General features: G+C 37.2%; 1 protein-coding gene across 1 annotated transcript in view; it reads left to right on the top strand.

Moving 5' to 3' along the window:
• Positions 1–16,000, top strand: part of LOC125824878 (uncharacterized) — a 76,650-nt gene that overhangs the window by 38,868 nt on the left and 21,782 nt on the right. Inside the window, exons 18-38 of the mRNA XM_049504225.1 lie at positions 172–292; positions 366–575; positions 702–929; positions 1,013–1,122; positions 1,237–1,333; positions 2,043–2,141; positions 2,236–2,376; positions 2,538–2,606; positions 4,520–4,930; positions 5,039–5,362; positions 5,524–5,655; positions 6,456–6,569; positions 7,085–7,269; positions 9,734–9,842; positions 9,921–10,064; positions 10,367–10,642; positions 10,849–11,466; positions 11,664–11,876; positions 13,884–13,987; positions 14,458–14,753; positions 14,842–14,926. Of these exons, the coding sequence (XP_049360182.1) occupies positions 172–292; positions 366–575; positions 702–929; positions 1,013–1,122; positions 1,237–1,333; positions 2,043–2,141; positions 2,236–2,376; positions 2,538–2,606; positions 4,520–4,930; positions 5,039–5,362; positions 5,524–5,655; positions 6,456–6,569; positions 7,085–7,269; positions 9,734–9,842; positions 9,921–10,064; positions 10,367–10,642; positions 10,849–11,466; positions 11,664–11,876; positions 13,884–13,987; positions 14,458–14,753; positions 14,842–14,926 (4,086 nt within the window). The remainder of the gene's footprint in view (positions 1–171; positions 293–365; positions 576–701; positions 930–1,012; positions 1,123–1,236; positions 1,334–2,042; positions 2,142–2,235; positions 2,377–2,537; positions 2,607–4,519; positions 4,931–5,038; positions 5,363–5,523; positions 5,656–6,455; positions 6,570–7,084; positions 7,270–9,733; positions 9,843–9,920; positions 10,065–10,366; positions 10,643–10,848; positions 11,467–11,663; positions 11,877–13,883; positions 13,988–14,457; positions 14,754–14,841; positions 14,927–16,000) is intronic.

Here is a 16,000-nt window from a genome sequence, read left to right on the forward strand (position 1 = left end):
TCGTAAGCTAATGGCTTTGCGCATTAAACAATGACCTTATATTTTATTGCTTTAAGTGATGACGCACTGACTTTTACTAACAACGCATATGATTGATAATTCGATTCTTATGATTTGGTTCTTGCTTCTTGGGGTGGATTATTCTTTGGTGCTGATAACTTTGTTTCTCAGATTTGCACTTGATATTGATCTTGATGCTCCAAAAGTCAGAGTTCCTATTAGACCACATGGCTCTTTCCAATGTGATAGCCATCTGCTTTTGGATTTGGGTCATTTTACTTTAAATACCAAGGTATGTCATGTTCCAAAAGCTAAGTTGTTTTTGGACTATACACAACCAATTAGCATACGTGTCTTTGATATAGGGTGATGGCCTACTGGGTGATCAGAATCATAGTTTGTATTCTCGTTTTTACATCTCCGGAAGGGACATAGCAGCTTCTTTCACAGACTGTGGTTCTGATAGCTGGGAGTGCAGTTTGTCATGTCAGCCTTCGGCATGTCATAACCTGGAAGATGCCAAGAACTTATGCTCTCTTGTTGATAGGTGTGGAATGGTTGTTATTGTGGATCAGGTACAAAATACTTTAGTAGTTTATTCTGTTTTGACTTCACAATCAATGGTGTTCAATTTGCAGTTGGATTCTGATGTTCTCTTCTTGTGCTTGCTTAATTTTGTTACTGTTTATCTTTTTGTGAAGATTAAGGTGCCTCATCCCGGCCATCCATCAATGCGTGTTTCTGTTCAAGTTCCTAATTTTGGCCTTCACTTTTCACCAGCAAGATATCGCAGGCTGATGGAGCTGTTTGACATACTATATCGAACAATGCCAGAAACCGAGCAGCCTGCTATTGAAAATCTCCCACCAGAATATGCCCCATGGTATCCCCCTGATCTTGCAACTGAGGCTCGGATCCTTGTTTGGAAGGTATGTAGGTGTTGTATGAATTGCAGTTACTATATTAATCAATGGGTTAATATCATTAACTTTACTTTGTTTTCTTGATTTAGGGGATTGGCTACTCAGTTGCTTCATGGCAACCATGTTATCTTGTGTTATCTGGTTTATATCTTTATGCCTTGGACTCTGAGCTCTCCCACAGTTATCTTAAATGCTCAAGGTGCATATTTTAGATTATAGATATTCATCTTCCGTACTTTTATCCTCTGCCTTGTTTCTTTCACCTCTTTATATGGAAGTTGTCCAACTTGTTTTGTCATTTTGAATCCTATAGTATGGCTGGTAAGCAAGTACATGAAATTCCTCCTGCAAACATCGGAGGTACCTTTTCCTGTATCAGCATCAGTTCCAGAGGCATGGATCTGCAGAAGGTATGCAAGTCTCCTCACTGAAAACCTTCCCCAACACATAGATGAGCATGATGCACAGACTTGCAGTATAGGAAGAAGATAGGTCATGGAAAGCGAGAGATATCGAGAATCAAGAGAAAATGTGGAGGCAAAAAGTGTGTAGCAATTAGTTGATAAAGACCTAAAAGCAGATAGAGAAAGACAACACGTAAACTATTGCTCTATGGGAGTTTCAGAGAAAGGAACATCTTAATATTAAACAGTCAAGTAATTTTGAAAAGAGGTCTTGTGTGATGAAAACCATATTTGAAGAAAATCCTATAATTCAATGGAAATTGGTACAATGCAATTTGGAACTGGAATCACCCATCAAAAAAAATAAAAATACCTTACCTCTTGAACTAGCTTTTTTGGGGTTGGGTTAGGTCCAAGGTCCATTTCTGTATAGGTTCTTTCCGATGAAATCTTTCCATGATTGTAACAAAACCTTTGTGCTTTAGCTATATGCTTACATACTAGATGTGGCTAAATTAATCCTTAAACCCTTATTGTTCCTGCATGTACAGGATGAATAATGCTCTTTCTCATTTATTTTAATTCATTGTAAATATTGTGATACCACTACCAATGTGTTTCTATTGTTCTTTCTGCTTTGTATTTTACTTTCTTCATTAGGTTCTGAGTCTGTGCAACTGTTCTTCCTTCTTTGTGTTTTACTTTTCTTCATTAGGTTCTGGAGTCCACTAACACCATGATAATAGAGTTCCGTGATGAGGAGATGAAAGCTACTTGGCTGAGAGAACTAACAAAAGCCACTTATCGAGCTTCCGTATGATTATGCAACTAATGTCAATTGCTTTTGTCATTCTTCTCTGTCTTACTTCCTATAACCACCTAAAACTCAATACTTTCTTTGGTTTTAGGCTCCTCCTCCCATGGATATACTTGGAGAACTAGGTGATGGCGTGATGAAAATTACCGAATCTCAAGCTGTAAATACTAGGACAGCAGAGCTTGTTGTTAATGGAACACTGATTGAGATGAAGTTATCATTATATGTAAAGGTTGGTTGTCAGGATATCATCCCTGCTAATCTTTCTTCTGTCCATATTTTGTAGAAATATTTTGCTTTTACTTGGTTCCTTGTCCTCCCTCATGATGATTCAAGTAGTTGTATCTACAAAGACTTATTCTTCTTCTATTTCATTTCCCATCAAATTTGCAGGCTGTAGATGATCTGGCAGAGAGACTTGATGAGACACTACTTCTTGATGTTCTTGCTGCTGGTGGAAAGGTTTTTCTGACTTCCTATATATTAGTACAATTTCTGGTTCTAGTTATATTTATGGTGTTGTAAATAGTAATTTCGTTTTATTTAGGTTTTGCTCAGGTAAACTATTTGTCAGTGTTTTTCGTGGGTGTGGTGGTGGTTTGGGGGGCGGGGGGGAGAGAGAGATCAAACAGTTTTTCATTGATGCAAGGCATGAGCATGATTGATGAAATGAATCAAGAGCTGCTGCTTCTGTGTGAAATGTCTTAGTAAAATAATCCATTCAGGGAGTATGACTAAGTTCACTCCATTTTACTTTAATTCATGAAGAACTTTGCCTTTCTCTAAGTCAATGTATTTGAAAACTTATTTTCTCCTCTTTGATCAAATCTTCAAGTCCTTGGTCAATCAAGAGGTCTATGACGTTTGAAGTTCCTTTCTCTTAAGTTAGATTCTGCCATACTTTTAGAACTATGTACAGTCATTATAGATTAAATAGTGATGATTGAATAGCTGCATGGATTGATTAACCATCTCACCTGCAATGACTTAAACATAATATTGTGGTATGTGCTGTTGTAAAAGACAACAAGTTGTGAAATATGAATTGGACCTTCATAAAAAACTTAAATTACTTTTATCAGGTAGTCAGTCAAGCTAGAGCAACTTGTTGTGTGTACTTCTTTCTAGAAGCTAGGAAGTTGGACTCCCAGTCGTACAGAGGAGAGGATCCCTAGAGTGTCCAGCTTTGACCTTAGAGGGACAGTGAGAGAACTGACAAAGGCTTTGAGCTCACTTTCAGGCTTTCAGGGATGCATATCGAGGCAAGAAAGGAGTTTCTGAAGATTTGGTTGGTTGGGAGATATGAGAACAAGGTTGGTAACAGGGAGATGATTATTGAATGGGCTACTGACAGGCCGAAAGTTTCAGGGATGGGGGATGAAACTTTTGTTTTTCGTTTCGCCAGCAAGGGTAGCCTTGTGGGTGTTGGGAAAGGACTCAAGGTGGTTGGGGGAAACTATCTTCTGCTTGATAGATTGTGTTAGAAAGCTGGTTGCTTTAATCAGAGAAGGGAAGATTCGTGGTTGTGAATGTGATTGGTCTGTCGGCTCATCTGTGGTGTTTCAAGCTGTTCAAAATGATCGGAGATGCTTGTGGAGATCTCTTTGATGTCTCTTGCAATTTGGTACTCATTGCATTCCTGCGGCGACTGCTTTTCTCTTCCCTGGTACAATATCGGTGTTCAGAGGATACATAATTCGACGGTAATCGAGACATCCAAGTGGACCAAGTTGGTTAAAGCATGCAAGACTTTTGGAGTTATAGTAGGTTTGAACATGAAGTTCTTGACATGATCCTGAGGATGTAGCAGAGGAGACAACTTGAATAAAAAAATAACAAGCTATGAGAAGGGGAGATAAAAAAACTAAAAAGTAGAGTGCGAAACTGAGGCTAAAAAGCTGATATGCATGGTGAATTATGATGGGGGAGAAACGAAGTCTAGGAGAAGGAAATGCCATTCTTCTTCTGGATAAAAGTCAAAATTCCCAGCTGGAACATAAGGGGTTTGTGAAATAAAGGAACGGGATAATGTTATTAAGATTTGTAACTCTATTGTATTGACTGCAATAGTCTTTGTTCGTGCATGTCTGAGAGACCACTACTCTGCATGTTATGTATTCAGTAGAGACTCCAGTGTAGTGGACTTTACTCATGTTCATGTTGGACGATAACCCTTTTCTATGTACAGATACTTATTTTGTAGGTAATTTAATTTGTATGTGGAATTTACAACCCCGTTGATAATTTAGTTTCACATGTTGTCTTGTGAAACTCCCTTCACAATTTAGCTTTGACCAGTTAAACTGAAAATCATTTGCTACTGTGCATCTTTGTGTTAGAAATTGATCATTAAATGAAGTTATATTCTTTACCAGGTGCGTGTATTGCATTCTGAAGGCGACTTGGCAGTTAAGATGAAACTACACTCTTTGAAAATTAAGGATGAACTTCAAGGTTCTTTATGTCCGGGTCCCCAATATCTGGCTTGCTCTGTTTTAATGGATCATGGTGCTTCCAGCTGCTCTGACCCCTTAGAACCTCATGGGAAAGAACCACCTTTGACGGTTATTGATGAGGATGATATTTTCAAAGATGCGTTGCCAGATTTCTTGTCCTTTACAGATTCTATTGAAGCTACCACCCCTGAGAAGGAGCTATCAAGGGGAAGAAGTCTTTCTAGTGATATTTTCTATGAGGCATTGGGGTCTGATGACTCTGATTTTGTCTCTCTAACATTTGCAACACGGCATCCTGATTCTCCTGACTATGATGGCATAGATACACAGGTAGCATAATTGTCTTAAACATTGCTTTCTTGAAGAGGAGTAAAAGCTGGACAGATTCCTTATACCGAACTTCACTTAACTGTTGCTTTACCCTTCAAAAATTTTCAGATGAGTATTAGTATGTCCAAGCTGGAATTCTTTTGCAACAGACCTACTCTCGTTGCCTTGATCGATTTTGGCTTTGATCTGAGTTCAGGAAATAACATGGTAACTAGTAAAGATCTCCCGAAAGATCCTGATGAATCTTCAGTGATTAAAGAGAAAGCAGAAGAACTGGGCCAAACACATGTCAAAGGGTTGCTTGGTCATGGAAAAAACCGTGTTGTGTTTGTCCTAAACATGAATGTTAACAGTGTTACGGTGTTCCTCAATAAGGAGGATGGTTCTCAGCTTGCTATGTTTGTGCAAGAAAGTTTTCTTCTTGATATTAAGGTGGGCCCCTTGCATGATATTAAATTCATATTGCTTTTTATCTCTATTGAATTCTGATTGGTCATTCATAGACATTTCTGTTGGATTCCCACCCATGTGATTCCAGCTTTAGAATTTGTGCCTTTTTATTGTCTTGATATTTTACTTTTATATCTAACAAGGTTCATCCAAGTTCTACCTCCATAGAAGGAACCCTTGGGAACTTCAGGCTATGTGATCTAACGCTTGGCTCAGACCAGCGATGGGGTTGGCTATGCGATATTCGCAATCAAGGGGCTGAATCACTCATTCAGGTATTCAGTTATTCAGTTATTTTCTGAACAGAAATTTCAGACTACCGCTTTTTTATCGATGAAAGCCAGTTGTCCAATTTCTCACGTAATTTCTCACAATCACCAATTGATATATATGTGTATATGTGTGTGTGTGCTTTGAAGGGGTAGATATGAGTTTTACTCAGTTGAGGGGTAATCTTTGATCCCTTTTCTTTTGGTGCACCCATGTAGTTCCTTGTTGTATAGAAGATTGGGTATCATTTGTAGAGAATCATATCTTTTGTAGGTTTTCTTCCATTTGGGTATACCTCTTGTATGTGGCCTGTTGAAGAAGTCCCATCAGTCAATTATGGGATGGGTGGTCTGTTTATATGTGGCTTGGGCAATCCTCACCTCATGATCTAGCTTTTGGTGTTGAGTTAGGTCCAAGATCCATTTCGCAGGAGCCATCCCAATTCCTGTTCACGATGTTGGGCGTCCATATTAAAATTGCCGACACTCCAGATGTCTAAGCCTGGATGTGAGGAGGGGGGTTGAAGAAGTCCGACATCAGTCAGTTATGGGATGGGTGGCCCTTTTAGATGGCTTGGGGAATCCTCACCTTTTGAGCTAGCTTTTGGGGTTTAGTTAGACCCATTATCCAATTCTTTACATGACAATTTTACCATTTCATTACTAATAATTTATTTAGTTGATTAAATAATATATATATATATATATATATTGAATTTGGGCTCCATCCCAGCTACCCTTTTGTTATATCTCTTTAACATATATATTTATTACTTTGTACTAAGATGGTTTCTCCCCTGGTTCAGTTTGTATTTAAGTCTCATAGTACAGAAGATGATGATTATGAAGGATATGACTACAGCTTGCGTGGTCGGCTTTCAGCAGTTCGTATAGTTTTTCTTTATAGATTTGTTCAAGAGGTAAGTGTTTTGTTTTTTTTTAACATATTTAACTTGCTCTTTCCTTTTGCTTCTTTGTGACCTAGCATTTCTTGATGATGGCTTTGGTCTAGTAAAAATTTGTGGATATTCTCACTGTCAATTTCATTAAACTTGTTTTCTGATATTGTGTACCTGTAAAAAATATGGAATGCCTTCTTTCAATACAGATGCGAAAGAAAACAATCATTGTTCTTCATTTGAGAGGTGAACATGCACTGCACAAGGAACTAAAAAGAGCTACATCAATTTTTCTTTCCTTCAGTTTTTTAAAGCAGGAACTATGAATGCAAGCAGGATTAGAAATCATGCATTGTAGAATTTCCCAGGTGGATGTCTGTTAGAAGATAAGAGTTGTTAGGTATTTTCTGTGTGTGTATCTGCTAGGATTTGTTTAATCAATGGGGGGGGGGGGTACTTTTGTGGTGTGTATGTCTGAATGAAAATTTCGGATTCTTAAAGGAATTGACAGATTCGTGCTTTTTCTTAACCTGCAGATTACTGCGTATTTCATGGAGCTTGCCACTCCCCATACTGAGGAAGCCATTAAACTTGTTGATAAGGTCGGGGGAATTGAATGGTTGATTCAGAAATATGAGGTTGATGGCGCCTCTGCAATAAAGCTGGACCTTTCACTCGACACCCCCCTAATAATTGTCCCAAGGAATTCCAGAAGTGAAGAGTCAGTCATTAACCAGCTCTCTTTAATTATTCAAACTTTAACTTGTCTATCTTATGCATTTTCCAATTTAGAGTTTGTCTGTCCTGGAGACTGGGATGCTAACATTGAATGTCATCTTCCAGCTATTAAGTTATTCGAACTCTGGTTTGTCTGCATTTTCAATTTCTCAATTAAGAGTTTTTTCCCCTTGAAACTGAGATGCCTCACATTAAACTAGAAACTGAGATGCCTCGCATTAAGCTAGAAACTGAGATGCCTCACATTAAAATAGGAAGTGATTTGGTGCAATAGCTTTAGATAATTTGGACTCTTTGTTTCTGTTTTGTTGATGATCAAGAAATCCCCGAGTGTCAGGCGGTGCACGACTCGACAATTGCTTGAAATGGGCTTGTTCCTCTACCCTTTCCCACTTACATACCAGGCTTTTAGCCCGCGAGCTCATGATGTGCGTCTAACTCACATATCATCATTGCGCTCTTACTACTGAACCAAAACACCGGTGACCTTTGATAATTAGGACTCTTACAATGACTTCATTGCCTGATGCTGCTACTTTTTGTGTACATTGATATCAACATGTTTTTTTTTTTGCTTATTACCTTTTTCTTACAAGTATCCGTCAATATGCCACCTTATCACTAATTCCTGGAGTACTTAAGCTAACTGAACCGTGCTTGACCCAATGATTGTATGAGCTACAAAGATCAGGGCAATTGTGGATGATGATCTTGCAGTGTTTTGCCATTTTCTCTTTCATTATTTTTGGCTTTATCGGGCAAGAGCTCCTAAAAAATTTATGGCACTACAACCCCCTCCCCCCAAAAAAAACGAAGAAGTTATGACAAGGTTCTGACTTTCCGTTGGGAATACCTTTTGTTAAGCTCAGGAAATTATGGTATTCCATTCTTTATGTATTTCTTTGATGGATAAATTACTGAATTGTTCCTTAAGCAATTTCAAGTTCGAATGTTGTGGCATTTGTGGCTCACACTGGTATCAATATTAGAATGCCATTTAAAAGATCATCTTCAGGGTTAGTATTGACAATCCCAACGCTTAGTGTCTCTGAGTTTATAATTCTGACACTTCAATTCAGCCAATTGAAGTCTATTTCTCTCTACTAAGTCCTTCGAACTGAGTTACTTTTATTTATAGCTTTTTCTCCATGTTTAAATCTCACAGGCACATAACTCTTGCTCCTTTATCAGCCTTACACACCATTGTTCTTCTGAAGATGACTCCTGTTTGTTTTACCAGTTTTTCTGTATTTTTGATTATTCACTGCTTTTGGTTGTCTTATGCTCTCTACCATTTTTTCGTTAAGTAATTTTTTATTTTTAATAAATAATGGTAAGTCCCTAAAATGAATCTATTGGTTCTCTCCCAATTGGTTGGACTGAAGGTCGATGATTTATTTCCTGGGCTATTTTTTTACTAATTTTATTTCTTAAATAGCTTTACATATACCTGTATATGAGCAGTATACCAAAAGTAGAGAAACCACAATATAGTATGATTATCTAATAACTACACTCCAGTCTTCAATATACACTGGAACCTCATGGTTGCACTAAAAAGAAACCAGGAATGGGAATATTTCTCAAATGTACATAGTCATTCTATACTCCATCATAAGCTCTCCATTTCTTTCCTTCCACAGGTGCCACATGAGTACTAATAGGGCAATATCTCAGGCTCTTTGACTTCTCTTCCTTTTTCTAAATGTTCAGTTGGTGAGTGCCTCTTTCTCTGTGCTTGGCATAGCCCATTGCTTCCTGAACCATCTCAAAATCTCATACCACAACTGAGTTGCCACAGTGTAGTAGGAAACGGTCCACATCTTCAACTGAACATTTGCACATGAAGCATCAGTTGACATATGCAATCCACCTTTTTCTCAAATTTTCAACTGTCAATCTAACACCCCTTGCTGCCAACCAAGTGAAAGCATACCTTTTTTGGTGTCCCAGGAATCCAAACTGATAAGCATGGGAAATGCGACTCCTTCCTCGCTAGAATCTTATGATAAAATAACTTCACTGAACAATCTCTTCCCACCTTGTACTTCCATGAGTCCTGACTAACATGAGTTGTTGCTCTCTCTATCATATCGACTGGCTAATTGTGTGTGCATATTTTTTAACGAAAGCAAGAATAAGGTTCATGTAAAATATTTTCATACATATTTTGATGTTAGAGGAATTGAAGATTTCTCAGCTGACCATTGTCACTATGTTCTACAAAGTGGTGCTTGCTCTTTTCTTCATCTTTTATCCCGACATTTTTTGTTGAACATATATTTGGCTCTTTGTTAGCCAAAGAATTTTAGCAAATTCTTTGTATGCTTGAATGAAGTACAAAGGTTCACTTCTCTTGGATTTAGCACTTGTGGCTTTTGTTTACTCGTTTTCTTGATTTTCTCCCGGTTAATTTGCAATGACAAATATATTTCCTTTGTGTGCAGTTTCATGCAACTTGATCTTGGCCATCTGCGTGTCCAAAATGAATTTTGTTGGTTTGGATTTCCTGAAAAAGATCCTTCAGCTGTCCATCTTGATATTCTTGATGCAGAGGTAATTGATTTCTGCTTTTATTGGTCAACTATCCTGGAATAAAAATTAGCGCTTTCTAAAATCTTCTTTAACATTCAGATTCTGGGGATTAACATGGCCGTGGGAATTAATGGACGTATAGGCAAACCAATGATTCGTGAAGGCAGAGATATTCATGTTTATGTTCGGCGCAGTTTGCGAGATGTTTTCAGGAAGGTCCCAACGTTTGTTCTGGAAGTAAAGGTTGTATTCTGTCAGTAACCTTTCTATAAGTGGTTTCATAGTACCTTCTGTGAAATATTAATTCTTAAGATTGTATACTATTATTGTTTTTTCGTAGAATGACATATTTATGTGTGGCTCATATTTGCTTGCTATTTTATATACAAGTCAGTTTACCATTATTTGGCTGTTTCTGGGCAGACGTTTCTTGATTCAGCATTTGCTATTTCCTCATTTTCATAAGAGCCCTAAAGTAGGATTTTGTATCTGATGTTTGATTCCTTATGTTACAAGTCTTAATGTTATCTGAACCTTTCAAACAGGTTGGATTATTACATGGAATGATGACAGATAAAGAATATAATGTCATTCTTGATTGTTTCTACATGAATTTCTCAGAGAGTCCGACACTTCCACCTAGTTTCCGCAACAGCACTTCTGCTTCCAAAGATACCATAAAAATGCTGGCTGATAAAGTGAATGTAAACAGTCAAATACTCCTATCACGAACGGTTACTATAATGGCTGTGGAAGTGGGATATGCCTTGTTGGAGTTGTGGAATGACGCTCATGATGGGTCATGCTTGGCTCATGTTGCGGTGAGTCATTTTGTATGAGACACTAAATTATGATATGTATGGTCCCAACAATTAGCTAAATAGTCTAACAATTAGCTACTGTCTTCTCTCCCATTCTCTTCTGTTTTTCTTTCAGTAGCAAGTTGTTGTTTGGTCATTGTATCATTGTAAATTGTAATTTGTATCTATGTCACGTTTTACCTTACTGTAGTCATTGTCTTTTGCAGCTTGAAGATCTTTGGGTGTCGTACCGAATGACATCATTATCGGAGGCTGATCTCTACATTACTATCCCAAAATTCTCTATTTTAGATATTCGCCCAGATACAAAGGCTGAAATGAGGCTGATGCTTGGGTCATGCATTGATGCTCATCGACAGAACTCTCCTGAAACTGGTGTTGACTTTCCAACTTCAACAATGGTTGTGATGGACTGCAGATGGAGATTGGCATCCCAATCATTTGTTCTACGGATACAGCAGCCTCGTATTCTTGTTGTACCAGACTTCTTACTATCTGTTTGTGAGTTTTTTGTGCCATCTTTGGGAGCAATGACTGGTAGAGAGGAGATCATGGATCCCAAGAATGATCCAATTAGTAAAAGTAACAGCATAATCCTCTCCACACCTCTTTATGAGCAGAAAGAGGATTTAGTATTATTGTCTCCCAATAGACAACTAGTTGCGGATGCTGTAGGGATTGATGAATACACCTATGATGGTTGTGGTAAAACAATACGCCTGACTGATAAGGTGGAAGTGAAGGGGATTCACTCATCGGGAATTCAACATATTATCATTATTGGTCGTGGGAAGAAACTGAGATTTGTGAATGTGAAAATTGAGGTACCAACAACTCTACCTCAGTACTGGCTTGGATAATGTCAATTTGGAGAGCACCCATTATGCAGCACTTAAATATTTTTTTGTGTGTTGACTTGTTGCGTTTGTGAATATGGAAGGTGCATGATCATCTTCGTAGTCATGGAAAAGCTCTTAGTCCAGTGAAATAACCTCGTGGCTTTAATATGTGTATTTTGCAGAATGTCTTGCTTTTAAGGAGATATACTTACCTAAGCAACGAAAGCAGCTACTCGGTCTGCCAAGAAGATGGTGTTGATGTAAGGATTTCTGACGGTAATTCTGACAATGATGAAAGTATGAAGTCCATGGAAGCATTGTTGTATAACTCAGATGCTTCCGACTTTGACCCTAATGGATCAAATAAAGTACAAAGTTACAGTTTTGAGGCCCAGGTAAATCAATTATTTTAAAATTCTCTCTGTGATCTAATATATATCTTTGTTTTTCTTCATATGTAAATTGTGGGAATGGCATTATGGTGTTAGCCTTTGTTTATATATTTCCAGACTAGTTGTACTTTCGGATATAATTTCATGATTAGCATCATTTGCACATACTGAATACAATTGGGTGCCCAACAACAAAAAAGTCAAGAAATGAATAAACAAAGCAAACATTGTCTAACTTCAAGACCTACCACCTGACAACTGAGTTTGTTCTTCTTTTCTTGTTAGCATCTTAATTGAATTTATTATGTGAGCTCCTACTCTCGCAAGTATTATTTTATGGTTATAATCAACCTCATTTCTGGAAAATATATCCCATTGATCTTTTTAATAACCAGGTATTGCATTGATCTTAAAATTACTATTTTCCTTTTTCTGTGCGGTTAAGGGTAGATGTATATGAACGATTGGAAATGTGATGTAGTTCGTTTACATGAGAATGCTTGAGTACCTTTTTAGAACTTTTTAGAAGACGGGAAACAGTGTGCCTTACTAGTGATATGGATTTATGAAAATGATAAAATGCATCGTCAATAGATTTCATAGGTTTAACCATCTGTTAGCTAATTTTATTCAAGGGCTGTCAGTCTTTGCTGTTAATGCTAACTATTTCTTTACCCATTAAGTATACAAGGTTGACTCACACAGCTAGTGCTTTGGCTGCTGTAAAGAAAAGATTGAGGGTCATAAACTCACACATTCTTTTGTGGGATATTTTGGTCATATGGAGTGAGAGGACCTATAATTTTTTTTGTTTATATAGAACTGTGAAAGGAGAGAAAAGAAAAGAAACTTCTTAATGACTTTCTTGAATAACAATGTACAGGAAGTGTTCCTTAGTCTTGAGTTAGTACAATATAGTAAGTATTTATTCTCTAATTCTAGCAAGTTAAGTATTCTACTATAAATGCATAATATTCTGCAGTATTCGAGAGAATATTGTGTAGTGTTCTCCAATATTCAGCTATTTAAGTTCAATGGATCTAGACACACAATATTATTTATTCTCTTCGCCAGTGGGATGGTTGAGTGATTGAAGCATAGGAATAACATCCTGGAGATTCTAGGTTTAGACTCCAGTTTGAACAGAAGTGTGAGCCCATCTGCTCCATCTTACAAGTTCAATTCGAACTTGTGCGTGTGGGCCATAGTAGGAGTAGTGGATCAGTTGAGATCCATGCAAAATAATGGCATATTGGCGCTATGGTGAATTCATGAGAATTTTTGTTCCTTAGGAACAGTGACAGGAAATTCAATGGTTAAATAGCATCAAGAAGAAGACTATCTGGATCAGTGACTGGGTAATGTTCAGAAGAGGGACTAAATATCTAACATGCCCCCTCAAACTCCAGATGGAAAGCAACTTGAGTTTGAGTTACTGGAATTTAGCAACATAAAAAGTTTTTCCATCTTTTTATCCTCACCTTGGGGCATAAATAGTACATTGTTGGGGATGGATATTTGGATCCTTGTAATCTAATTTCAACTTACTCCCTACAAACACTATTCATGTTGGATAGCGACAGGAAATTCAATGGTCAAATAGCATCAATAAGAAGACTTTCTGGATCAGTGTCTGGGTAATGTTCAGAAGAGGACTAAATATCTAGCATGCCCCCTCAAACTCCAGATGGAAAAGCAACTTGAGTTTGAGTTACTGGAATTTAGCAACATAAAAAGTTTTTCCATCTTTTTATCCTCACCTTCGGGCATAAACAGTACATCGTTGGGGATGGATGTTTGGATCCTTGTAATCTGATTTCAATTTATTCCCTACAAATACTATTCATGTTGGATAGTTTATCTGTAGGACTTATTCTTCTTCTTCAACTTGTTATCTTGGTATTCCATTGATTTCGTTTGCAGTGTAATACACTCTTCAATATCATTCTGGCTCTTACTTTTTTTCTAGTTTGAGGCATAATGGATTGATTGTTATATTGCCTCTCTTAGGTTGTCTCTCCGGAGTTCACTTTTTTTGATAGTAGTAAATCATCTTTGGATGACTTTGCTCATGCTGAGAAACTCCTCCGGGCGAAAATGGACCTTAATTTCATGTAAGATCCTTGTCACTAAAAGCTATCTTTATTTTCCAGTTTTTCTTTTTTAATAAGTATGAGTATGTTATCACTGGAGGCTGATAAAATTTGGCCATTCAGAGATAATGGTTGAGTTAAACATATCATATATCATATTTTAATTGGTAGTTTGATGTTTGCCCTAATGTAGTACGTATAATGAGGAAGTAAATCATCAGTATAGGGATCCAGTTATTTACTTGCATTTATATCCAGACAACAGCTGATTTTGATGCTAAGAATGGGGTGTTCTTTCGTCTCTCTCCATTCCTGCACACCGTCAGGCACTTTTAATGTCATACCATTTGTTTCACCTTGACCTTAACTCTATCATTATGGTTTGCATGCTGAGAAGCTGATTAAATGTAGCGAACATGCGAATAGCACATTGAGCAACATAGTTATGTATCTCCTTCATTTTCCAGACACTTATTGATTTGATGCAACAGGTATGCAGCAAAAGAAAATGATACATGGATTCGGGGACTTGTGAAGGATTTAACTGTTGAGGCTGGTTCTGGTCTTATTATTCTTGACCCAGTTGATATATCTGGCGGATATACTTCTGTTAAGGATAAAACAAATATTTCTTTATTGTCAACGGATATATGTGCCCACCTTTCTCTTGGTGTTGTCTCCCTTCTACTCAATTTGCAGAATCAGGCAACCGCTGCTTTACATTTTGGAAGTGCTGATCCCTTGTTGCCTTGTACTCAATTTGATAGAATTTGGGTTTGTCCCAGAGGTGTTTCTTTTCTCCATTTCTTACAAGTTTGTTTTCGTTAATCTATTTTTTGATAGATCTTGATGTTTGATCTATTGCACTTCTGCAGAACATGGGCGTCTTAACAACCTTACATTCTGGAGGCCCAGAGCACCGTCGAACTATGTTATTCTGGGAGATTGTGTCACATCAAGGTTAGAAGATCCATAAAATGTGCAAGTGCTCTGATTTATCTACAGCTTTCTGACTTTGTTTTGTGAATTTTTTTAATGCAATATTTTTAGTGTTAATACCTGATTCTTGGTTAATCTTTTATTGGAGGATGTCAGATTGATGCTCTCATTTCATCTGGCCGAGTTGAAATAGGATTGGTAGTGGTACAATTTCAGGGATAATGATTTCCCCCTGCTCCGAAGTGATCTGATATAACTTTATTAGAGTTATAACTGAAATAAGAAACTTATGTAGTAGTTTTTTCTATTCCTTTAAATATCATGCTGGTGGTACTGCATAATAGCATCCAAGACGCCTGCATAACTATGGGGAAGTAAAACACTGTTAGCCGTTAGGATTTTATTTTTTCTGCACCAAAAGAATAATAACCATGCATAAAATCATAAACAGTTAAAATAAAAAATGGAACTTTACTTGGCTAGTTGAGTACTGATATGCACAAAATAATTGTTGACAAGGCCCCTTTTTGGAGATTAAAGCATTGCATTCTTCTCTGGGGTGCTTAATTTTGCTTCTGGTTTTCCATAGCTTGTATTCGAAGCTTAAACCATGAACCTTCAGCAAGATGTATGGTTGTAAACTGTGAACTTTTTTATTTAGATGTTTCCTCCATCCATATGCCCTGAAATATCTTCTCAGCCATTACAAGTTCAATTTCATTTCAACTGTCATGTGTACTTTAGGGGGTCATTTGGTAGAGTGTATTAGAAAAAAATAATTCATGCATTAGCTCTGTGTATTAGTAGTATCTTGTTTGGTACATTTTTTCAACCTTTTAGTTATACACTCTATTGTGAATTGAGGCGTGTATTACTAATACATGGAAATCCATGATATTAGTAATGCAAGGGGTTATAATGCATGCATTAGCATGATTAAAGACCCAATTGCCCCTAAAAACCCCTTTTTTACATCTTTTCCACTATACTTGTGGAGGATATCTTTGTAAATAAATATTTTTAAAACAAATTATGAAATGCATGTTATTTTTAATACATCAAACCAATCAAACCAAACAATGTATAAGAAATAAT

This window comes from Solanum verrucosum, unplaced genomic scaffold (assembly GCF_900185275.1).
Source record: "Solanum verrucosum unplaced genomic scaffold, falcon-dt-bn FXZP01000125.1, whole genome shotgun sequence".
Classification (NCBI taxonomy): Eukaryota; Viridiplantae; Streptophyta; class Magnoliopsida; order Solanales; family Solanaceae; genus Solanum; species Solanum verrucosum.